At 38.2% G+C, this 25279-nt stretch overlaps 1 protein-coding gene across 2 annotated transcripts in view; it reads right to left on the bottom strand.

Moving 5' to 3' along the window:
* Nucleotides 1-25279, bottom strand: part of large2 (LARGE xylosyl- and glucuronyltransferase 2) — a 70875-nt gene that overhangs the window by 22010 nt on the left and 23586 nt on the right. For both annotated transcript variants that reach the window (XM_051922709.1, XM_028794344.2), the window contains exons 9-13: nt 22438-22557; nt 20116-20265; nt 16841-17004; nt 10655-10933; nt 3156-3302 (exon numbers count right to left, since the gene is read on the bottom strand). In XM_051922709.1, the coding sequence (XP_051778669.1) occupies nt 3156-3302; nt 10655-10933; nt 16841-17004; nt 20116-20265; nt 22438-22557 (860 nt within the window). The remainder of the gene's footprint in view (nt 1-3155; nt 3303-10654; nt 10934-16840; nt 17005-20115; nt 20266-22437; nt 22558-25279) is intronic.

Raw genomic sequence — 25279 nt, 5'->3', positions numbered from 1 at the left:
AAAATGCAACTTAAACACAGAGGTTGCTCAGTGCACATACATTTAAACAAGCTATGAATGCCTGTGTGGACAGGGCCTGAATCTCCTCCTCTTTGTCTCAACTCAACTGAACTGCACCAGCCAACAAACAGATCAGCTATTACCCCAAGTCAAAAGATTCCCTAATTGGTGTTGAACGCCCCCTTCACCTGTACGCGCTTGGACTGCACCCGATCAACGCGAGTCGCACCGTCACACGCGGGCATACTGCTGGTTTATACTTAAAGCATCCAGGGCCTCCACGCTCTGCGTTTTCGCTGCACACTGAATGTTTTCTGAGTACGCAGTGACGCAGACTCAGCACCATGCATCTAAAGCAGGGGTCTCCAACACCAATCCTGGAGAGCTACTGTGGCTTCAAGTTTTCATTCTAACTCTTTTCTTAATCAGTGACCAGTTTTTGCTGCTAATTAACTATTTCCCTTTATTTTAATTGACTTTTCTTGAGACTCTGACCGCTGATTTGATTCTTTTTTCCTTACGTGGCACCTAAACATAAATTTAGTGTGAAGTGAACTAACAGATGACCAACTAAGTTAGGGCCTCAAACTCCAACCAGCTTCACTTCATTCAGTTTCTTAGTCTGAAGCCAGTTCTCGTTGCTATTTAAACCCGTTATTTAATTCCATGGCACTCATTCTGCCATGGCAGACATTTCCAAAACTGTTGATTTTCTTTTTTAAGAGCACACTCAAAATGTTTTGTGGACCTGTGCAGATCAACATTACTGAGGCCTTCACCTTTCTTTATCTTCAGTTATTGTGTGATGGACGCAGGTTGTTGTTTATGTGTTGGTACATTTTGTGTCATAATATTGTTTAGTTGCTAATTAAGGAAAAAAGAAATAATTAAGGGGCCTGACTCTTAAGTTGTGCATCAATTAAAATTAAGGCAAAGAGTTAATTAGCAACAAAATCTGGTCACTAATTAAGAAAAGGGTTAGAATGAAAACCTGCAGCCATAGTAGCTCTCCAGGACTGGAGTTGGAGACCCTTGATCTAAAGTGTTGAGACTGGTTATGTGACAGCCAGAATGATAATTGAAGGAAGAGACTATATCATAACCCAACAGATCTTTAAAGTGCAAGATAACCCTTAAAAATATATAAAGTGAATGCTTTCATCATGTGGGTCCCCCACTCACGAGAATATTATACTTGCCTTTCCTTCACCGCTTTTGGACACTTCACCTTCTCATGTTTTCTTCACAAACTGGCAATAACAAAACGGTTACCTGCTGACAAGGAGACTAACAAAAAGATGAACGAAAGGGCCGCCATACCTATAAATGCGCTTCGGTCGCTAACAGCGCGTGCTTTGCGGTCTGCATGCAGGCTTCACGCGGGACAAACCTTTAACAGCCTGTCTACAAAAACCAGAATCCACCGTCCGCCTTGTTGACGCACGGCTGGTTATCCTTTCGTCAGCAACAAGTCAAGTCAAAAATCCTACGGTCGCAATGGAAGAACGCAAGGATGGAGTCAACAGAAGACAGGCACGAGTCTTCCATTCGATGGTCGAGGGAATGCAAACGCCCGCCACACCATCCACTCCAAACCTGACAACGCGCGGTCGCTTCGTCTCTGCACCCGGTGATACAAACTGGTAAGTACAAAAGTGCAATTATTATTTTTTTTATTTATAAAATGTACTGTGCGTTTACGTTATCTGGTTGGGTGTTTCCTTTCATCACCTGAGAGGAGCACGTTCCTTTGTGGAGATAGACGAGGTTTTGCAACTAATTTGCCTTTGAGGAATGGAGTGAGATCGCTAGTACATTTTTTTTCGATGTCTCTACTAAAAGTTGCCTGTCATAAATTGAAGGGCTGCTGCTAAAATTATCTTTGGATGTATTCATTCTGGAACTTCCCAGGTATTCAAACCCGTTTAACCCCTTTTCTGACACGATCTGCTTTCCGTACCCACTATTTGTGGTTTCAGAACTGTGACAATGTGTAACAAGATCTACAGATAGCTAACGTAAGACTCATAAATACATAATATATTAAGAAATGTGCATAACAAGATCGTTAAGTTTGTAAGAGAATTTGCAAATGAGTTTCTAGCCATTGTAAGTGTTCTAACAAATCGCCCAATTCAAAAATACCTACACAAAGCAGCTGGGGTGGTAGTTTACTCTTCAATCCAATTATGAAAGATCCTACTGAAGCAAGCAATATGCCCATAGTGTGCTTTCTCTAGACCTGCTCTGCTAAATTTAATATACTTGGGACCAGAGCTTATTACATAATAATTATTATTTTCATTCTGCGGTGGGCTGGCGCCCTGTGTTGGCTGGGATTGGCTCCAGCAGACCCCCGTGACCCTGTAGTTGGAATATAGCGGGTTGGATAATGGATGGATTATTTACATTTACTGTATATACCACTTTTCTCACTACTCAAAGCACTTTGCAAACTTCACACAGAGAGGACCATGTTATGCTTATGAAGATTGTTATTATGTGTTTGTATCCTCAGTCAAAATATGTGTCTTAAAATCAGTTTATGCCTCTGAAAAGCATACACTATTTGGTTAAAACATGAATAATTCACATGGTTTCACCTACAGTAGGCAGTATTTGAAACCAAATCTCTGAAACTAGAAGCATAATCCACTGAGCCATAACAAATTTTGTATTTCCTGTTGTATAATAATGTCCAGTACTTTTAACAAAAATAAGTTTTTGAATAAGTTTAGAATAAGTCAGTTGTGAAATCTGTGTACAGAACAGTACAGTAGTGTGAGTGTCATGTATTTCAAGTCTGGTGACATTGCCTTACTGGGGATATTTTTGCTAAAGTTTAAGCGTATAAATAAAATAATTTAATGCCTTTTTGTTTTAAGCACAGTTTTTTTTTTCAGTTAGTTTCCTTTTCCATAATCCTGCCTTGCACCGCAATTTGACTCTTCCTTTGTATATTACATTGTTAGTGATGAGTGTAATGTTATCCAGAGATAGTACAATCTTGTTCGAGGTGCATAATATTGTTGCTTACTTGTCGGTATATAACACCACAAGAGAATACGTAGCCAATGTAAAAGATTTAATAGTGAATCGGTGCCACAGAGAGAGCACAACCAAAGAGGCCTTCATTTCTATTGTTCTGTCCATACCTGAAAGTATAGAGTATCCCTTCATCCATCAAGTCAAGAAGTTCAGTTTTGGATCGTGGGAATGAAAGATGATACTGAAGGGTTTCAAATGCTGGAACAATCAGGGCTTTCTTGCCATGAGCCATGTTGAGAAGACCAATGTATTTTCTAGGATGTAAAGAAAATTTAAAAAAATATTTTTTTCCTTTAAAGAACATTCCACAAAAAATTCCAAACAGTAATGTCAATTAATTTACATGAATTTTTCTGTTTTTGTCCCAAGTGATGCTACTCTTCTAGTGCAGCATTACAAAAATAAATATTGACTGATTGATCATACTGTTACCCAATCTAAATTAGTGGAGTTGTAAATTCCCCTGACAGTATATTTTGGATTATAGAAAAAAAAACAAATCATCACAAGATAATGATACAAAGAAAATAAGACTTTCCAACTCCACTGCGAATGCCTTTCAGCTGGAAGTTTAGCTGGGTTCCATCTTCCAAGTGATGTGTGACAGACTGTTCCACCATTACTTAAGAGAGAAAATATATTATAAAAGTTTTAGAAAATATTGATAAGGAATGTGTATAATTCCTTCTGGCCACCAAATATCCATGCCAAGTAGCAAAATATCAGATACGCACTTGAAATATGATGCTTTGAAATAATATTAGTGGTGCCATAGTAAGACAAAATTATAGAATTAAACAAGCTGTATCAAGTTTTAAAATATAAGCTTGCAGCAGACCAAGTCTGTCTTTTTTGACAATGTCTCACAATAGAGAAAAAAAAACTTTCGTACAAGTGACAATAAAAACTTTACTTGCATTAAACTTTAAACCACAAGATTGCTCAGCATCACACAGCAAGCTAATAACAAATTGTTGAAGGCATTATCCCTCTAATGAAAAAGTAAGGGGGATTAGTTAAAACTGTTAACTGAATGAATCATCAGAATCAGAAAACTTTATTAATCCCGAAGGAAATTACTTATGTTACAACTTAACAACAGACAAGGGACATGTTACACTAAGAGCAAGTATAAAGTAATCATGTAAATATAAATAAAGTATAATAAATGTAAGTATCAAACTAGAGTGCAGAGTGTTGCACCTTAAGTTAATATTGCACATTCTGAGAACAAATAAGGTTATTCTCATGTGAAGAGAAGACAATTTATTGCATTATAAATACTTGAAATACAGTATGTACCTGGATATCCAATAAAGAAAAAGGGTAATAGCTTAAAGTATGGGTGAGTGACCGGAAAAGGTGTTAGTGTTTGATGGCTGTGGGGAGGAAGGATTTTCTGTGACATTCAGTGGAGTACTTGATGCTAGTCGGTCTACTGCTGAAAACGCTCCTCTGTCCAACCACAACACTATGAAGTGGGTGATTAGCATTTTCAATAATAGACCAAAGCCTAGACAACATTCTCTGATCTGCCACAGTTTCCAAGCTGTCCAGTTTCTCTCCTACCACAGAGGAAGCCTTCTGAATTAGTTGGTTTAGTGTCCTGATGTCTGCCACTTTCATGCTGCTGCCCCAGCATGCCACAGCGAAGATAAAGGCACTGGCAACCACACTGTCACAGAACATCCGCAACATAGTGCTGCTGACACTAAAAGATCTGAGCTTGTGTAGGAAATACAGTCTACTTTGACCCTTCTTGTATATGTAAATAAATAAATAAATACACATTTAAAGAACATTGGGATGGAGGTCTACCTAATAAAGAAGTTACAGTATATGAAATAAGGGCCCTTTATCTTAAACACACACAAAATTCATGTGGTGCAAACCTTTAACATAACTAGCTGATAACTTTAGAATTTGTTTTGCGACTGATCTGCAGTGAAAGGTTGTGTGCAGTTCAGCTAAAAACATGCCTGATTTATAATCTTACCATGGGCTGTTTTGTTAAATTCTTTGGAAGTACTTAGTATGGATGTTGTTGTTTCATATAAGCATTGTTTATGTTTCTATTATGACATGCAGGGAAATGGAGACAATCCCAGCAGTTGTAGCAGGTAATATGTAGGACCAGCCTTGGCCCAATTAGAGTGACCAATCAACCAAACAAGCACATATTTATCTAAATATTATGGATGTACCCTACACTGGGGCAGCAAAAGGTAAAATGTCAGTCTGCTTTTAACATTTGAAATTTTGAACAGAATAAGGTACTGCAATTATTAACCGTTAAAGTAATTATAATAAGCAAAAAAAGCTATTTGCATAATGCATGATGCTAAATTTTTTTCATTCTGATTGCTGGCCAGCTTTTTATGATATTGATGTTATATCAAATGTAATGATTGCTGCTGTTCTGTTTTTAGATTTTTGCCTTCTTCCTAGTTTTATTTCTCATTTTTACATAGGAGCTTATTAGTAGGTGGTTTGCCCTCAGTAACCATCTGATGCAAAGAAAGCAACAGACTCTCACTGCATTTCACTGTAAGCCCCTTGTGTACAACTCTCCTGACCCTGGTAGGCAATGTGGTGTTTGATTCATCCTTCCATTGCAGAGAGGCGGTTATTTCAAAGCAAAGCATAGCTGGTAGGCAGGCTAATTATTTTTCAGCATGTTCTACATAAAAGTGCTTTTCCCCTTTTCTTCTTCGAGTCACTTTGAATATTTAAGGATTATGTGTGCTATTTCTATAAAGCTGCTCCAGAGAAATGTTTCATTTTTCTTTAATTTTAAATTTAATGTGTAGCTCAGAGTTCAGCAAGTGAGGTCAGCTTAATGTGTATATATCCATCCATTTTTCTGAACTGTTTGTTATGCATTACTAGAAGTTGGAGCCTGTCTCCACAGCACCATGTGCAAGAATAGAAACAACCCTGTTTGAGCCCCCAATCCACCACATGGCATATTTATTTACTCTGCCAAAGTCTCTCAGAGAAGATCATTTTAGAGTCACTAATTAACCTGATATCCATATCTTTGGACTGTGACAGGAGAGTGGAATGCCAAGAGTACACAAGGACAACTTGGAAAATCCCATACAGCTTTACTGTATAAATACCCAAGGGCAATTATGTAATTCATTCTAAACTGGATAATGCTTTATAGTCAGGTTGTTTAGAACTAGAACCAAGAAGTAATGCAAATTTAGCACCAGTACTTAAAGCACCTTGTGTTCCTCTAATTAAGCTAAGAGTTTATCCTTTCCCTCATATATACAGTTCTAAATGTTCCCTCCTAACCTTGCAGAACTCACTAGTGTTAATATCCACAGGCCATACCCTAATCTCAAGTTGTAGGCTTTCTTAAAATTCAGAGGATAAAAAAAACATTACTGTAGAAGACCAAGTTTTTAGCTATGGGACACCTAAACTCCAGAGTATCCAACAGCAATATGCCCTTCTTAGTCTCAGCATTTAAATTAAGGCTGAAGACTCATTATTGTATAATAGGATGCTCTTAAGAGAGCTACTACTGAGGCCGTTCACATTGCTTTCTTATATTCCATCCATCCATTATCCAACCCGCTATTTCCTAACTACAGGGTCATGGGGGTCTGCTGGAGCCGATCTCAGCCAACACAGGGCACAAGGCAGGAAATAAACCCCGGGCAGGGCGCCAGCCCACTACAGGGCACACACACACCAAGCACAATTTAGGATCGACCAATGCACCTAACCTGCATGTCTTTGGACTGTGGAAGGAAACCGGAGCACCCAGAGGAAACCCACACAGACACGGGGAGAACTTGCAAACTCCACGCAGGGAGGACCCAGGAAGCGAACCCAGGTCTCCTTACTGTGAGGCAGCAGCACTACCACTGTGCCACCTGCTTTCTTATATTGCTTTTCAAATCATTTCAGTTGGTACGGTATGCACTGCGTGGACTGGCACCCTGCCCGGGGTTTGTTTCCTGCCTTGCGCCCTGTGTTGGCTGAGATTGGCTCCAGCAGACTCCCGTGACCCTGTAGTTGGAATATAGCAGGTTGGATAATGGAAGGATGGACGGACAGTATGCAGAGTGCTGGTTATACACCTTGCATTTTTAGGATTAGCAGTTATTTTTTCTTGTGGGTGAATCCACATTTTTAAGAAATCAGAGAGTGAGTTCCAAATATACAAGCATCAGAATCCTCTGCCTCCCTGAGCAAGTCCAAGGATGACATTCAGTACTAGACTCTGATCAACAGTGAAGAATCAGATACAGAAGGAGCAATGAACATTTTGTCCTACTGTATCTTAGATAGGATAACAATTATAAAAATGTACCTACAGAACTAAAAATCACTTTTATTCTATATTTTTCATACACCTGTGGTAACACTGTCCCAACCATTGCTTAAGAGGCACTCATTGTTCTCAATGATATTGCATGCGTAATTCAGTCGCAGTCTTCTTTACACAGATGCTGATGTCATCACACCATACCATACAAATGCTCTCTGAAAAGATACTAAGTGTAACAAATTACATTCAAAAAGCACATTCCACTAAATCCTTCAGAAGTTGATGTTACGCATATTTATACTGTGTACAGGGAAAGCTGTATTCACATTCTTGGCTTTAAGTCATATCTATTTAACTTACAGTATTCCAGGTGAGCTTTGGAGTTCAGTAAGACTGCTGCTTGCCTACCCTCTGGTTTGTGATTTTGTGACCATGGTATGAATGTGCACCAAAGGCTGGGAGACTATGTAGCTTGGAAATGTAGGCACCTAATCTGACTGTTATCTTTAGAACACTATGGGATAGTTTCCAACCAAATGTGCCTCAGCAGTACTCAAAATCATCTCTTACATATGTTAGAGAATGGTATTCTTTTCAAAAAGAGTGATTTTTCTATCTGTAGATGATGTTGGAGGGGTAACAGAAAGAGTTTAACTGCTTCAGGCACGTGGCTATGAGTGGGAATAGAAGAGATTACACTATTGACCTCCAAAGTGTTGCAGTAAGAGCAGAATTATTGGCATGTACTAAATAATGGTGATATAACAGAGAACATGACTTAAAACAGGACTCCCAGTCTACTCTTCAGTGCATACCTACATCCTCATCCTTGGTCAAAAGCTGTGGATGGTGATTAAAATAGCAAGATTGTGTGTACAAGTAATTGCAGTGAGAATGTTCCACATACCACTCTGGGTGAGTCTCAAGAGTAGAGACATTTAAACACTAGATAGAGAAAAATCAGTTGAAGTAGCCTGGACTCATAGTGTGGCTACAACCCTAACGCTAAATACAAAAGGTCCACCAGGCACTCCCTATTCAGAGTACACCCATGGGGAAAAAATAGGAAACTATGAAAGGATTATACTGTACAGTGATCCCTCGCTATATCGCGCTTCACCTTTCGCGGCTTCACTCCATCGCGGATTTTATATGTAAGCATATTTAAATATATATCGCGGATTTTTCGCTGCTTCACGGGTTTCTGCGGACAATGGGTCTTTTAATTTCTGGTACATGCTTCCTCAGTTGGTTTGCCCAGTTGATTTCATACAAGGGACGCTATTGGCAGATGGCTGAGAAGCTACCCAACTTACTTTCTCTCTCTCTCTCTTGCGCTGACGTAGGGGGGTGTGAGTAGGGGGGCTGTTCGCACACCTAGACGATAAGGACGCTCGTCTAAAAATGCTGAAAGATTATCTTCACGTTGCTACCTTCTGTGTGCAGCTGCTTCCTGAAGCGACATGCTGCACAGTGCTTCGCATACTTAAAAGCTCAAAGGGCACGTATTGATTTTTGACTTTGTTTTTCTCTGGCTCTCTCTCTCTCCCTGCTCCTGACGGAGGGGGTGTGAGCTGCCGCCTTCAACAGCTTTGTACTGGCGGTGCTTCGCATACTTAAAAGCCAAACAGCCCTATTGATTTTTGACTGCTTGCTTTGTTCTCTCTCTCTCTCCTGACGCGCACTCCTTTGAAAAGGAAGATATGTTTGCATTCTTTTAATTGTGAGACAGAACTGTCATCTCTGTCTTGTCATGGAGCACAGTTTAAACTTTTGAAAAAGAGACAAATGTTTGTTTGCAGTGTTTGAATAACGTTCCTGTCTCTCTACAACCTCCTGTGTTTCTGCGCAAATCTGTGACCCAAGCATGACAATATAAAAATAACCATATAAACATATGGTTTCTACTTCGCGGATTTTCTTATTTTGCGGGTGGCTCTGGAACGCAACCCCCGCGATGGAGGAGGGATTGTATACTATATATCTTTTGTACTGTTTTTAATGAGAACCTGAAAATAGTCGGTGAGGGACATAAAGTGTTTCAGGGTAAAGCAAAGTGTAATGTTCTTTAGAGTTCAAGAAAATGATTAGCAAGTTTATTTTTCAGTGAGCTGTAAATATCAATGATTAAAACATTAATATTATACATGGTTTAAATGGTTATAGAAATATATGATGTTTTGGTATATATACATACTTGTACAGTACATAGATTTAACTTGCATTGTACTATTAAAGGCATATTAACATACCATATAACTATGTAAGGATCGTTTTAAGGTGTAAGATGAGATCCTACTCAAATGTAAACATCAAGAGGCAAACTAGAGAAGTGGATTCAGGGGCTGGTGAAATACAAGATCTTTCATATACCCAAGAATCTGTTTTGGCTACATAGAGAGGAGTTTAGGGTAACTAAATCATCTATTAAATGAATTTCTGTAAAAAAAGTTATTTGAATAAGATGATTAAAGAGCATCCAGCCTCCTGTTTGCTTACTTTCTGTCCGTCTTTATATTTTACCTTCAGACAGCCATTCAGAAAATTCCACCAGCCCTTATTCATCTTTCCACAATTATATGCATGAAGAGCTATGACTTCAAAACAATACACTTGCCTCAATTCTTGTTTTTGTTGCTCCAGAGATTCTTGTTCAGATGGTAGTAATGATAATAATATTTGTATGTACAGAGATAAAACTAGAACACACAAGCCAGCAAGAGTCAAGCTAAGTACGTTTTCTCAGTTGTTATTTTAAGGTGTGCATATGTTTGTGGGCTAGCAATTGAGTATAAAAATGAGAGAACATATTTTTTTATGTCTCCTTTGTGAAATGCAAACATACTGACTAACATTTTTTCTATTAAGTTGATCAATATTTCTAAATGAGTTTTGTTAAATTAGTTGTTTAAATGCTACTGTAGAGTAACCATTACTGTTTTCTTTGAATTGTATATTCAGTACTGATGTTTTATTTGTGTGATTATCACAAAATTAAATTTCAGACCGCAGATGCTTCTACTACAGTACTGTAAAGTAAACACAAAGAAAATTACAGACACTTATAAAACAGTTTCTGTCTTTACTTTTCCTAGCTGTCTGATATAAATGTTCAAGATTTATGACCACATTCACTTTAGACTTCCCATCTGCAGATGCTCATTTGTTCCACTGAGAAATTCAAGCACTGTTTTTTCAATACTTCGTCTTATTGACAATTAATCATTTTAGGTGTCCACAACAGAAATAAATGTGAGAACTCCATTTTTTATTATTTTCATTTGTACAGTAAATTCAGGAAACATGCACTAAACTCACCTGAGGTACTCGTACAACCCAAACATTGGAAGGACATCAATGTCTGCCAAAAAGACAAAAGGTGTCTTGGCATGCATGAGAGCCACATTTCTCAGAAGGTTGATGGGATAAAACGTTCCTTCCTTGTAGACAATGTGATAACCAACATTCATATGGGTTTTCAGAATTAAGGAGCTTCGAGTATAACGCAGGAATTGTTGTGCTTCAGCATCGGTCAGATACAGTGCCAGACTTATGGGACCTTCCCAGTGTGCACAGAGAGCTTCCAGCATTTGTAACCTGATAAGAGATCAGAATAAATAGGGATAGCCCTTAACAAATGTTACAAGGATGTCCATGTTTGATTATTATTGTAATCCAGTTATCTAGTGTCAAATGTCCAGATATAAAATTAAACACCTCATTATGAATTCAACAATGAAGTATGAACTACCCATTCTTTTGGACTTAATTTTTTTAAATCATTAAAAAAAAATCATTTTATTTATGAGAATTAAATTAGTGTTGGGTAGCTTTCTGTGTAGAATAAGTCAATGGACAAACCATCAGAAAGTATTTTTACTGAAATATGGTCTATGAACTATAATCCTTCATCAATATTTAAGTGCAGTCCAGTTCTACAGTCTGCCCTGGGACAACCACCAGGTGCAAGGTAGAAATCAACATTGGATAAAGCACTAATTCATTACATTATGATGTTTATAAAAATTTGTTTTATTTCCAATGATTATAGGAATAATTGACAAAAAGGACAAGCAGTTTTGAAGATAAAATATCTCTACTTGATGGGATATTTATAAATGAACAGGTCACCCAAGAGGGACAAAGCAACAGTTGAATTCAATTTATTCTTGTGTAAAGCTCTTCCTTATAGAAAGGCTCCAAGCACTTACACAGCTTTTGAAACAGAAAACTTCAACAGAGAAGCACAAACCATGTAGTATTCACTTGAGTACAGGCAAACCTAGAGTATTGATGTAAATGAACAACACACACTAGATGAGACTGATACTTTCTGTATTCTATATCCATTGGCACACACGTGCGTACAGGAGACAGTTTACAGGCTCAAATATTGTTATTTCTCAGCCGGACCAGGATCTTTTCTCCTTTTGTCCCTCTGCAAACCAGCCAAAGAACCTGACTCTCAATGACATTACCACCAGTCCGGCCCCTGCTGGCATCACTTTCAGCACCCTCTGATGACATTGTATTTGGTACACAGAACCCATCTTCCTGCCACGTCAGTTCCTGTTCCGGCCTCCCTGATTCCACCTCTTCCTCCGTTCAGCCGTATTTATAGAGCAGCTTTCAACATTTTAGTCAGTTCCCGTTTTTCACTGCCTTTTTTCAAGTATGCAGGGTGGCCATCCCTAACCTTTTGGTGCCTCTTTTTAATCCTTATTACACCATGCAGTACATTCTTTAGTCATTACATTAATTTCCTGTCCCAACAGTTTGCTGAACATTGTTAAATCCAGGTTCACTTTTGCTGACTTTTCATTGCACATTATTTATTGGTTATTAGTAGAATTGTTTGTAATATCCCAGATGAACAAGCTCCTCCGTTTATTAATTAGTCAGTCCATCTCCTGAACTGAACTATATTCAGACTGGAATCACTAGAAGTTAGACTAACCCAGCAGCAAAGGACACAATACAAGAACCATCCTTTGGACAAAAACATCAGTTTATCTTGGTGTATGTTTTGGCAGCACCAGATGAATATAAAATTACATTAATTACTTGAGTGAACTGATTTATGACAAAAACTATTGTTAATTTTCAGCCTTTTGTCACAATATTCAGAACCTTTCTACAAAACATTAAAATCTGCATTCTTGTCTTTCCTCCATAGAACGTGATATTTGCTTCATCTCTTGTAAAGAGTGTGGCCAAAATGCTGCCCTTACATGAAAGAAAACAGGAGAATACAGAGTAGCAGATTTTCATTTTAAAGCTTTACTGTTTCTTGGCTAGCCTGTTAGCCTATGTTTTTGTATTTTATGCATCTTTTTATTGTGATGAGTTTTTACATTGTATATTATTTGCCTTGCTATGCCATCTGTCCATTTCCTGAACACAGCTGATTCATTATAAGAAAGCTGAAGCCTAACCTGACAGCATCTGATAGAATTCACCAGCTGATCCTATAGGGAGCGCCAGCGTGCACACCCACACTTATTCATACAGACTCAATTTAGGGTTGTCAAATAACTAATAAAGAAAAAAGTGAGGTGTGAGTGTGCCTGGTGAAAACTGAGAAGGATGACAGATACAAATAAAGACACAGAGTCATATCCCTGTTTATGGCAACCTTCCTGCAGTGAAGGCAATTTGGAGTACCTTTTACTTAAATATATTGAGAACTGTGGGGAATTCATTCTAAAATGAAAATCTGCATGAGCAATATTACAATTATTGTATGATATGGTTCCTTATCTACCTCCTATTTTCTAAATAAATGCAGTATCTGAAGGAGTAGTATGATAAGGTGTCTGGTACAATAGTGTATTGACAAAGTTACACCAAAAAAAAGTGTGCAAAAGTGTATATGCGTTTGATAAATGATTTATATTACCTTAAATGTTTAAACATTTATGAGCACATTTGTAACCGCAAGCATTATTACAAATATTTGTCCTGCACCCTCATGTCAGTGAGCAGAATCTACATGAATTGTGCTCCAGATTATATGTAAAGTTGGCTGCAGATTGTAAACAAACACAAATTGGGAGATTTATATTATGATCTTTTAAACAGCCCACAGTGACCACAAGCTGTAAGCCACTACTGCTTATAAATCTAGACATAAACCAAATGATAGTTGTCTCCATCCAAAGTAAGGAAGACCACCTGAAGAGTGGTGGCAAATTAGAATTTTATTTTAGAAGGAGCAAACCATAGTGAAAAACATGGACAAAATAGGGGTGCCTGAAGAAAAAAAACTGAGGATAGAGAGAAAGCATTTAAACACAACCCAGACAGTGATTAGGATGGAACTGAACCCTGGACTCTGGTGCAGCTCTAACAAACAAATGAAAAACTATTCTTAATGTTGTGCCTCGATATAATTATTAATCCAGACAATGGTATAAACCAGAGCCTCCTTCCCAACTGGGGAGGGTCTCCTCAGGGCAGATGAGCTGTAATATTGTGATATATAATATTTTTGTTTTTCTCCTATGCTGCGTTAATGTATAAATGTTTTGATATGCCCACTTTGGAGCAAGCAGCACATAGCTCACCATGGGAAAAGCGTGGACTTTCAAAGTTAATGCCTGCTACCCTGATTGACTGTCTTAGAGCCTTATTTATAGTCATAAAAAATGCAAGTTGCACTGGATATTACAGTCACTTAAAATTGAAAGCCATGTCAGTGGGTATTATAGGAATGCCTGGAATGAACACACCTTATCCATTAGCATGTCCAGTGAAAGTTGTCATTTCTGTGATGTTTGGCATGAATTTCTTCACACATACCTTTGTTCCATTGATAAAAAAAACTAGCATTTTTAGCTATTAAACACAGGTTTTATGAGTTACAATCCTATATTCAATGAGTACAATCAGTACTGAAGCAAACCTTTGGATGCATTGTTAACAATGGTGCATTGCAGGCAGCATAGTGAAGAGACCCCAACAGATAATTAAAACACGTTTTTAACATGTTGTGGGGGTGGTGTGAAGAGAAAAATACTTGACAAAAGAACCGTTTTATTGAAATAATGCTCATACTTAAAAAAACAAAAATAATAATGTTATTAATCTGCCTTCCTGAATTTTGATTAAGCAATTTTTCAGAATCGTAATCCATGACTCGGAAAACCGCCAGTTGCCAATTTTGATCAAAACCGGTTAATAAGGAAACAGTACCTACATTTTTCATGTGCCAAGGGAATAAAATCGGAGGAAGGGTGTGGTGTCTAGGTTTCATGGTAGCCTATCTTGTCCGTATAGTCTAGGGAATCGGAGCCCGGATTCCCGGACATTTTTCATTCCCGGGAATGAAACTGCTGTAATTCTCGGGAAAACGGGAACGGCCAAGCTCACATATATAGCGTGTAAAAGTGACGACCGCACGCTGGACACGTTAATAATAATAATAATTATTTATTACATTTATATAGCACTTTTCTCAGTACTCAAAGCGCTATCCACACAGGGAGGAACAGGGAAGCGAACCCACAATCTTCCACAGTCTCCTTACTGCAAAGCAGCAGCACTAAGGATATCACGTATTAATCGAGGTATAGCTGCGATTCTTGAGAGACAATCTACCAAGAATTATAGCAGGGATCTGGGTTTGACTCCCGCTCATGGCACATTGCTGAATGGAAGAATATATCTCTAAAATATATATTTTTTTAAACTTTCTTTTCGACGAACGGTGCTTTGAACTCTACATTGCTGATTTAGTTGTTTTATTTTTCTTTTTTGATTAAACAAAAACTGTTTAATGAATGATTGATTTGTTAAGGAACACATGGACAACAAGCATAGTTAGAGTCACACTTAAACAAACTGCGTGCAAATTCTATTGAATCATAATTATAACACATAATAACGCATTTCACTTACTCATATAGCACCTTTACCATGGTCTCAGACGGCCGCACAGATAATCAAGAGGGGTACAATAAAAATGAAAGCACTATAAGAATGAATTAATAATAGTTCACAGCCTTGTGTTTGTATGTATTTATAAAATTTGGGAAGTAATATATTCTAATTGATGCTGACATTTAATTCATTTGAAATAGGTAAAAATAAATATTTGGAAATATTGCAAAGGGTAATGTTTATATACTTATAGTAAACAGCACACACACCATTTAGTTAATTATATATATCTTCTTCATTCGGCTGCTCCCATTAGGGGTTGCCACAGCGGATCATCTTATATATATATAATATATATATATATATATATATATAATATATATATATAATATATAATGCTGTTCTACTGCACGATTACAATCATCTGAGTATTAAAGGTGTAGGTCTATTTTAGAAGCATATTTTATAACATCAATGTTAATATAGAGTATAACTATAATTATTATTCTGTATTAACGTTGATATGAACGATCTGTGAAATTAGTAAGTATAAAAAATAAAACTATGATTATACAATTCAATGTTTATTATATTTATACATTATTATATCTGTCTTTACATGTAATAAACTGCACCAAGAATGGTTAAAAAAAATCATTCAAAAAATGTGTACGTGAATGTAAATAAATATATATGCACATATATATGCACAAACCGATACTCATGAGTAACATTTTAGAAAGTTCAAAATGAAACGCAAGTCGCAAAGCGTCTGTGTGCCGACTCAAACAAGCTTTTGCAGAATACATTAACCTGACAAGAGGCTGGTCTGCCCTTTCTGAGTTTTGGTAGCCAACGCGAGCCATGATTTGCCAATTCTTGGTAGCTGACCAAGCCGTCAATGGACAATTCTTGGTAGCCGAAACAGGTTGTGAATGGTCAATTCTTGATAGCTGATATGGGCTGCGATTGGCCCGAGCTTTCAATTCTTGGTGGAATCTTGGTAGCATAAAGCGATCTGATTGGTTTTCGCTACCAAGAATTACCTCGACTCATGGTTGCTCGGGGGCGCCTACCACTGCGCCACCTGTGAAGACGTTGTGCTTTCTACGCTCTTATTACTGCAACTAAAGATACATGTACAGTACTTATATGACAGCATGAACTGTTTGTAGATAAGGTTAGTCTTTTATTTGTGTCAACATATTGCAGTAGTTTTATTAAAAATAAGTGTCGGTTGTTCTAAAACCGTTCACATGTGAGATGCCCATGCACTGTGTCATTCCCGGGAGCCCGGGATTCCTGGGAATGAAATGTGGGATTCCCGAATTCCCAGGAATGGATAAACCCATCCGGGAATGGATTCTTTAGTATAGTCCTAGAGAATAACTATGGAAAATGTGGTCTAGGTCTGTCAAAAGGTTTAGGATTGTATAGGGAACAATTAAACATATACAGACATATAGATATTCTGTTATAGATACAGAGATTCATTAACTATAAACATTTCAAAGTGAAAACCAAGATTATAGAAATATTTTTTGATATTCATACAACTTTTAGATCAAACCAGCACATTTATAAAGCAACATATTGATTTAAACAAGAATTATTATGGGGTACCTGTCTATGGAAAGATGTGCCACAAGTGTCACATCCATGCTGTTAGAAGGTGTAGAGATGCTATAAGGTAGAAAGAACGGGTGCATTCTGTGAATAATGATCCGCTGTCTGTAAAAATCATAGCACTTGTCATCTTCACTTAATGCCTCCAGCTTAGCCTGCAACTGTAAACCAAGTGGACAAGCTCAGTCAGAAAGGCTGAAATAGTCTTATAGCTGTCTCTAGAGATGTATGTTGCTTGTGAACAGTTTACATTTATTTAGATTTTTTTCATCTTAAGAGCAAAACTGTACTGTAGACTGAGCATTAAAGCAAAACAAATACTCCCCAGCCCACACATTCCCTCAGCACCCATAGAAGGAATAATAAACTCTATTTACATAGATAGAAAGCACCCACCACTTCCTCTAGACCTTTATTGAAACTTTGAAAAAGATGCCCTGTTTCCATTTACAGATAAAGCAGACATCAACCCTGGTCATTATAAAACACTGTCTCAAGTGAAAAAAAGATAAATAACAGTACACCATATATGCCAAACAAATATATAGGATATTTTAAAGATCAGAGACAAGTAGCATAATTTTATGTTTTATCACATTTCAATAAATGTGTGCTTTTTTACTGAGGAGCAACCTGACATGTCTCCGATTATGTTAGCCTTTTTGAGAAAGCAGTTATGAATGCCTTTTATTTAACTTTGTGGGTAAAGGAAATTTTTTTTTTTTTGTATTTTATTTTCGAAAAGCGGAACTTACAATGGCATTCTACTAAATCAAACAAATAATAACATAAAAGAGCTGCAGTCATTTACTTCAAAATCAAAACAGAGTAAACAAAGGGAAAATGAAAATAAAAAGGGGGAAAAAAACAAGATTCAACTCAAATCCAAGGCAATGCTATGATCCTAGCATAACACCCATATCTTATAAATAAATGCTATGTCAATGTGTACAGTATTGTACATTTACATGTTACTTGGAACCATAAGTAAAGCTAGTTGGAAATGACTTCATGTGAGTCTTAAATTAACCAAACAGAAAGATTTACATTATGATGTTCTAAGAAGCCCCCAGGGGCCCATAGGCCATGAGCTGTCACTAACTGTGTGTTATGAAATCATTGCAACAGATCAAATGATGAATATTTCCCAGCGAAACAAAGCACTGGGCCTGAAAGCTGCAGAGCAACAGCGACTTAGTCCTTTCATTATAATGACTTAATTTTGAAGTGGTCATGGTGTGAGCATGCCCTAGGTGCAAGAATAGTCAGATGTTACCAAGATTTGAATATGAAGAAATGTTAACCCAAAACTCATAAGTAAGCCAAGTTTAAAACCACCACTTTGCAACAGAGTTTTTTGGAATAATGTATTTGTTTATTTTAAGTCCTTCTTTTATTAGTTTTAAAGTTTGGATGAGGGCAGCACGGTGGTGCAGTGGTAGCGCTGTTGCCTCGCAGTAAGGAGACCTGGGATCGCTTCCCAGGTCCTCCCTGCGTGGAGTTTGCATGTTCTCCCCGTGTCTGCATGGGTTTCCTCTGAGTGCTCCGGTTTCCTCCCACAGTCCAAAGACATGCAGGTTAGATGCATTGGTGATCCTAAATTGTCCCTTGTGTGTGATTGGTGTGTGTGTGTGCCCTGTGGTGGGCTGGCGTCCTGCCCGGGGTTTGTTCCTGCCTTGCACCCTGTGTTGGCTGGGATTGGCTCCAGCATACCCCCTTGACCCTATACCCCCTTGACCCTGTGTTAGAATATAGCGGGTTGGATAATGGATGGATGGAAGTTTGGACGTCATGCTGAGTGTGCTATCATCCTTTATTGTAGCAAAATGCCAGAAATTGTCAACAAATGCATGACTAGCAACAGGAATCACCGTCTTTAACATGAAAAACCACACACAAAATGGCAGCACCCTAGGAATATGGCAAAAAATGTACGGGTGTAGTGAAATGATGATGTCGAGAAAAGAAAAAAAAAAAAAAAGTCAAAATAAATTTTGTGCAAAAATGGTAAATGAATCAAAACTTGGTCCTGAAAGATTCATAGTCCTCCTTTGATAGGAAGAGATGTAAGAAATATGCTTTCAAGAGGACTTTGTCTGTCTGTGGGAACCCTCCCACTTTTGTTTGCTTGCTAGGTAAAGAGTATACTGATCAGGCAGGAGTCTTTCATTGAGACGTGAGTCTGTGTTTTCTTAAACATGCTTCTTGGCTGTTTTCCTGTATTATATTACTGAGAGCTTTTCCAAATTCTGTTATCATGTATCTAGAGCTATCTGCATCTCCAATTAACATGCATCCATTCAGACTTCAGGGATTGCACTGTCCAGCACATTTAATCCCCTTTTTTGCTTCTTTGATGATTTTTCTCATCTCATGACAAGCTGATGTTGCCTCCTTTTGAATAAAACTTACAATACTTCCCATACCTTTACTCAGGATGGAATGGACCATTTTCTATCAAATTTGGTCATCAAAAATCAGTAAGTTCATCTTCATCTTTGTCAAATGGTCCAGGTGCCATTTTCCACAATGATATCATGAATACAAAACATTTGTAGCTGTCAATAGATACAACCTAACACACAATGATCAGCAAAGCATGCTCAGATACCTGAGTCTATGATATGGGAAACCCTTTAATCTTGGGCTAAATCCAGTCATTGCATACACTTACAGATTTGCACACTGTTTTCTCTGTTTAAGGCCATTGTAAAGCCTAGCTGTGGTGCAGTGTGGTGAAGTGTACAGGACACTGAATTTTAAACCACAACATGGCCAGTTCAACCCCAGCCTCTGACTTACTGTGTCACTGTAAACAAGGCACATAATCTGACAGTTAAGTTTATTCAAGGCCGCACCCACAAGTTTACTCAAAGGATCTTGCTGACCACAACCACACTAAACAGCTATGTAGCTTCAATGGAGACCCAGAAAACTATTAATGATATCTGGATGAAATTTTGGGACTTCTTAGATACTAGCTAACCAAATTAGCTTAAAAGAGTGAATGGTCTTATCTCTTGTCAACCTAGGTTCATATGATAGTGCTGTAAGTGCAAAAATATATATGTGAATTAGTGTAATGTATTAAGAGTTAAGTAGCCATCGAATAATGCAAATCAACCTCGGAAGCAGAAAAAGTACAGGAACCAGTGTCTTCTGTCCATTGTATTAAACCTAACTGAACTAAAGAAGGGGAGAATGACGGAAATTGGAAGGTTTTTAACCAAAATACACAAATTTACTTTTTTATTTTTCTATTGCTCACTCACCTCTACTCTCTCTGGATTCACAGGACATCCAAACAGCTCTCTCCGGAGAAGGTTGCCATCATACTCCAAAAATGTCACATACAATTTCTGGAAAAACTCAATATGCTTGTCCCTGACTGCAAGTTTTTTGATAGAATCCCAACGTATTGCCTGGCAGGTTATGGGAAGACAATAAAAATGCAATTAGATTGCATCTATTCATCATGAACTATGAAGCATTATGAAAACCATGTCCCTCTGAGAACTTTGAATGTGAATGATAAATCTTTAAAATTGCACACTAGCTGCCAGATGATTTATATTAGTAATCCCTATCCACAGGTGGCAGCCATAACAAAATGAAAGAGTGAAGCAGAAGTTATTCTAGGCTCCCAGCCCTAGGGAAGCATTACAGAATGAGTAGTCTCGGTCTGACTAACACATCACACTCATAATCGCAGATTGTCACTTAAAATGTAGCTTTGAAACAAGGCCTTTTAGGTGTTCTGGTGCTTCTTTGTTAAACATTTATTTTTTCAGATCCTGATAATCCTATTTTTGATGTAGCACCACAAATGTCTCACAAATTTGATTATCAAGACATAGGGGGGATTATGGAATTCTGTGTACTAGTGTTTTGCTATATAATTATATGGAAAAAGTACAGAAAAACATTTTTTACAGTACCGGTGTTTCATTAATTTTATTACCAGAAGTAAATGGTAGGTTTTATGTACCTCATGCTGACTCACTTATTAGCACTATCTCAATGGTATTACATCTAGCTCATTTCATCCATAGGGAAAACCACTCATTGATCATATATATCAAGGGTGCCCTACACTGATCCTGGAGGACCTCAGTGACTGCAGGTTTTCATTGTAACCATTTTCTTAATTAGTGACCTGTTTTTGCTAAATAACTTCTTTTTAATTGACTTGCTTATTTAAGTCTCAAACCCTATAGCTTCTTTTATTTGTTAAATAGCAACCAAACAATAATGAGACACAAAATGAGCCAACACATAACCAGCTAACTTGTGTCCATGATACAATATCTGAAAATAAAGAAAGGTGATGGCCTCAGTAATGTACAGTAGATCTGCTTTGGTCTGTAAAACATTTTGATGGTGCTTTCTGCTGTGGTTGAATGTGAGCACCAGCAAGCCATGGAATTAAATATTGAGTTAATTTAACAAGAGTCACCTTCTAGTTAAGTAAATGGTTTCAGTGAAATTGGTTGGAGTTTACTTTGAGACCCCCAACTTAGCTGGTCATCTGTTGGCTCACTTCACATGTTGATTTTATTTGGCTGCCATTTAAGGATAAAAGAAGCAATTTCCGAGGACTGTTAAATAACAAGGGCAATCATATAAAGGGAAAAAAGTCCATTTTTAACAGCAGAAATTGGTTACTGATTAAGAAGGCGGCAGGAAGGAAAACTTGCCACTACTGTGGCTCTCCAGGGTCAGAGTTGGATACCACTGGTATATATTTATATAACCTCACTGGATACTCCAAGGAGAAACTCAACACCTCATGGTATTGATGGAGTGTGACAAGGCAGGGAGGTACACAGTTTTTCAGAGGAGCAGGGAGATCACTGTGAGACAGAGGAGGTGAAGAATTATCCGTTATTTGCTTCAATACTGTTTTGGGAACAGTATTAAATTCTGTAAGCTGTTATCGATACCAAAGTCATAAATTTAGTACCGATCTAACACTGTTGTGTACTTATATCATTTTGTATTTTTTTTGTAATTCATACCCTCATGTACCTGCATTGCTGCTCCACATTTTCAATAATTACTGTGCTTGAATGTTATCAATGTATAAACAAAAAAAATATGGAAATTTATAGGTCACTTGGAAAATTAATGTAGGTGTATTGTATCTGTAACTCACCCTCCTTTTGGTCACTCTTAATCCCTGATAAATATCTTTTAAAGATGGTAGGTTGATATAATTGTGCTTGAGCTTAGTGTAGCCAGAAAATTAATCAAAAAGCTAATGCACACATGCACCCACACTACATGTATCCCTAGATTGGTGAGTTAAAAGGTTAATCACTTATCCAACGTGCAGTCTGCAATTTTTTAATGCATAACAAATAGTATAATGAGTAAGCAGTATGTAATCCTTCTAAGTAAAAAGATAGCATCATTCAAGCTAACATCTGGCTATTACTGTATGTATATTACTGTAGGTATACAGCTCTATAATTATGACCACTAGTGCTGGCAGCATTAGACATAAAGGAGAATTTCAAAATGAAATATCAGAGTTAATAATCAGTATGATATATTCTGTTGCAATGTTACTTGATCAGACAAGCATTTGGTACCTTCAGATGTGAAGTTTCTATATAACACTCTTCCATGTGGCCAAAGAGTTGAACATTCCAGGAACAAGGGAGTGGGAAAACCAGTATTGTCATCTCCTTGAGTACAGCATTAAAATTTTCCTATAAACAGAAAATCACCAAAAACACTTCTAAAATCAGAGATGTAACCGTTACAAACCTCCAAAGCCATCCATCCTTCAATTCACTTTCTGCATCTTCATATTTCAGTTTACAAGGTGGTAAGGAGCTAACACCCATTGTACCAGTTCTGAAATATTAAAACAACACTTACCTGTTCAAAAAAGATATAAATTGTACAAGGTGTATGTTTAATCAAGCCATTTTAATCTTTTTTGGACTTTAATCATCTATCTATCTATATCTATATCTATATCTATAATATATATATATATATATATATATATATATATATATATATATATATATATATATATATATATATATATATATTTATATATATATATATATATATAATATAAATGTCCTGCGGTGGGTTGGCACGCTGCCCGGGATTGGTTCCTGCCTTGTGCCCTGTGTTGGCTGGGATTGGCTCCAGCAGACCCCCGTGACCCTGTGTTCGGATTCAGCGGGTTGGAAAATGGATGGATGGATATATATATATATATATATATATTTTATATATATATATAAAGCCAAATACCACTGACTCACTCATCATGAAATCTACCGAACCATGAGGACTTGGGACTTGAAATTTGGAATGTAAGTTACCCTTGGCTCATAGGTGCTTGCTAAGAAACGGTTTTAAAAATTTCGTAGTCCAAGCGTGTTCTGTCTGTATGGCTGTCCGCTTTATGTCTGTCTGCTTTTCACGTGAGAATTACTTAACGGATTTAGATCTGGTTGTTTTCTGTAATTTGCTTGAACTTTCCGGTTGATTTTCCGACTTCTGTCATCGAGCTAAGTTTCAGCCATACCTGTTTATTCAATAGACATTATCACCTACAGATTGTTAAGGAGTAACAGCTGACGTTTTTGAGAGAGAGAGATCAGAGCTACATGTGTTGTAGAGGGTAGCTGCTGATTGCCAGAGATATCACAGCCACATGCTTTTCTCCTCATGTGGGGGATGCTCTCCCATCAGAGCTGAACACGATCAGATACAGCGCCAACGTTTGACGTGGGAGCGTACCTACCTTCTGCTTGGCCAAAATTACATTTTTTTTTTTAAATTGATTTTTAAAATTTGTCCTGTTTCACTACTATGTGGGCTGAGCCGTGGGGGACAGCTAGTATATATATATATATATATATATATATATATATAATATATATATATATATATATTATAATTCACTAAGCCAGAAGACAAGTAGCCGACCATGGAAAGCACGCCGGAAGGGGCGTGGATTCACTAAACCGCCGACAAGTAAGACGCCAATGGCGCACGCAGGAAGGAGCCACGCCCACCAACTCTTAGACCATTGGATATGACAAAAGAATCACAGAGCCACGGCCACCAACTCGGACGCGACGCCAAGGGAAACATGCCGTCATTTCTGTTTGTCTGTGCCACAGTACACTTGCAGCTCTGAGCCACGTTGACTTTTCATTAGTCAACCTCAGTGGAACCTTGGTTCACACAGAGGCAGCGCCAGAGAGAGACAGAGGCACACACAGGCAGCGCGATAGAGAGAGCCGCGCACACACAGGCAGCGCCAGAGAGACAGAGGGGCACGCACACACACACACACACAGAGGCAACGCCAGAGAGAGACAGAGGCACACACAGGCAGCGCAAGAGAGAGCCGCGCAATCCTTTAAAACTGAAGTTAAAACACAATGAAGGAAGCAGTCTTTAAAAACCAATAAGCCCTGTGCCTCTTTTTCATTAGCGTCTCACCTGCTTCAGGCCCTGCAACAGTCGAGACGCTCTCTCTGCAGCTGACCTTCTCTGTGCCTGACTCCACTACTGTCAGTCGCCTGATTAAAAATGGCCTTTTGAAGGGGAGCTATGGACCCGCTATACCACAGGAACACATTGCCTTGGAGCCTGCTCTCGCTCACTGTAACGTACTGGCTTGCTCTCTCTCTCTCTCTCTCTCTCCTCACTCGCTCACACACTTCACAGGGGAGAAATGCCCGAAGCAGAGAGACAGAGGGGGTGGGGGCTCGCGTGCTGCTGAGAGAGAGAGAGAGAGAGAGGGAGGGGGCTCGCGTGCTGCTGAGAGAGAGAGGGAGAGGGGGGGCTGGGGAGGCTCGCGTGCTGCTGAGAGAGGGGGAGGGGGCTCGCGTGCTGCTGAGAGAGAGAGAGCCTGCGCATGCACTGCACATGCCATGCAGCTGAGCAGGGAGCCTGGGTGTTTATGTCAGTGTTATTCAATGTTTTTACTATTACACTGTGCATTCTGTGGTGTAATAATTAACTATATTTGTGCTTAAAAATCTTTAAAAAAATATATTTTCATACAGTTCGTATGGTCTGGAATGGATTCATTGTATTTACATGCAATCCTATGGGGGAAATTGCTTCGGTTCACGACCAAATCGGTTTACGACCAGAGGTTTGGAACGAATTATGGTTGTGAACCGAGGTTCCACTGTATATTGAGTCTAGAAAACATGATCAGCAAGTCTTTGATAGGCTGCAACAAAATGATGAAAGAACGGGCACATTTTTTTCTCACAAGCTGGGTGTGTGTTAGTTAGTTAATTAGTTACGCGAAGGATTTCAAGATTTAATATGCACAAGCGGTAACACTGCAAAAGCAGCCCAAACCAGAAAAGACTGCTAGCAAAATGTGGCTGACAAATTAAACGCGTGTGCATTGTACTTACTGAAAGCGGCGTTACGGATTTT

This window comes from Erpetoichthys calabaricus, chromosome 2 (genome assembly GCF_900747795.2).
Source record: "Erpetoichthys calabaricus chromosome 2, fErpCal1.3, whole genome shotgun sequence".
Classification (NCBI taxonomy): Eukaryota; Metazoa; Chordata; class Cladistia; order Polypteriformes; family Polypteridae; genus Erpetoichthys; species Erpetoichthys calabaricus.
The sequence above is the reverse complement of the archived record's forward strand: the minus strand, read 5'-3'. Positions and strand labels throughout refer to the sequence as shown.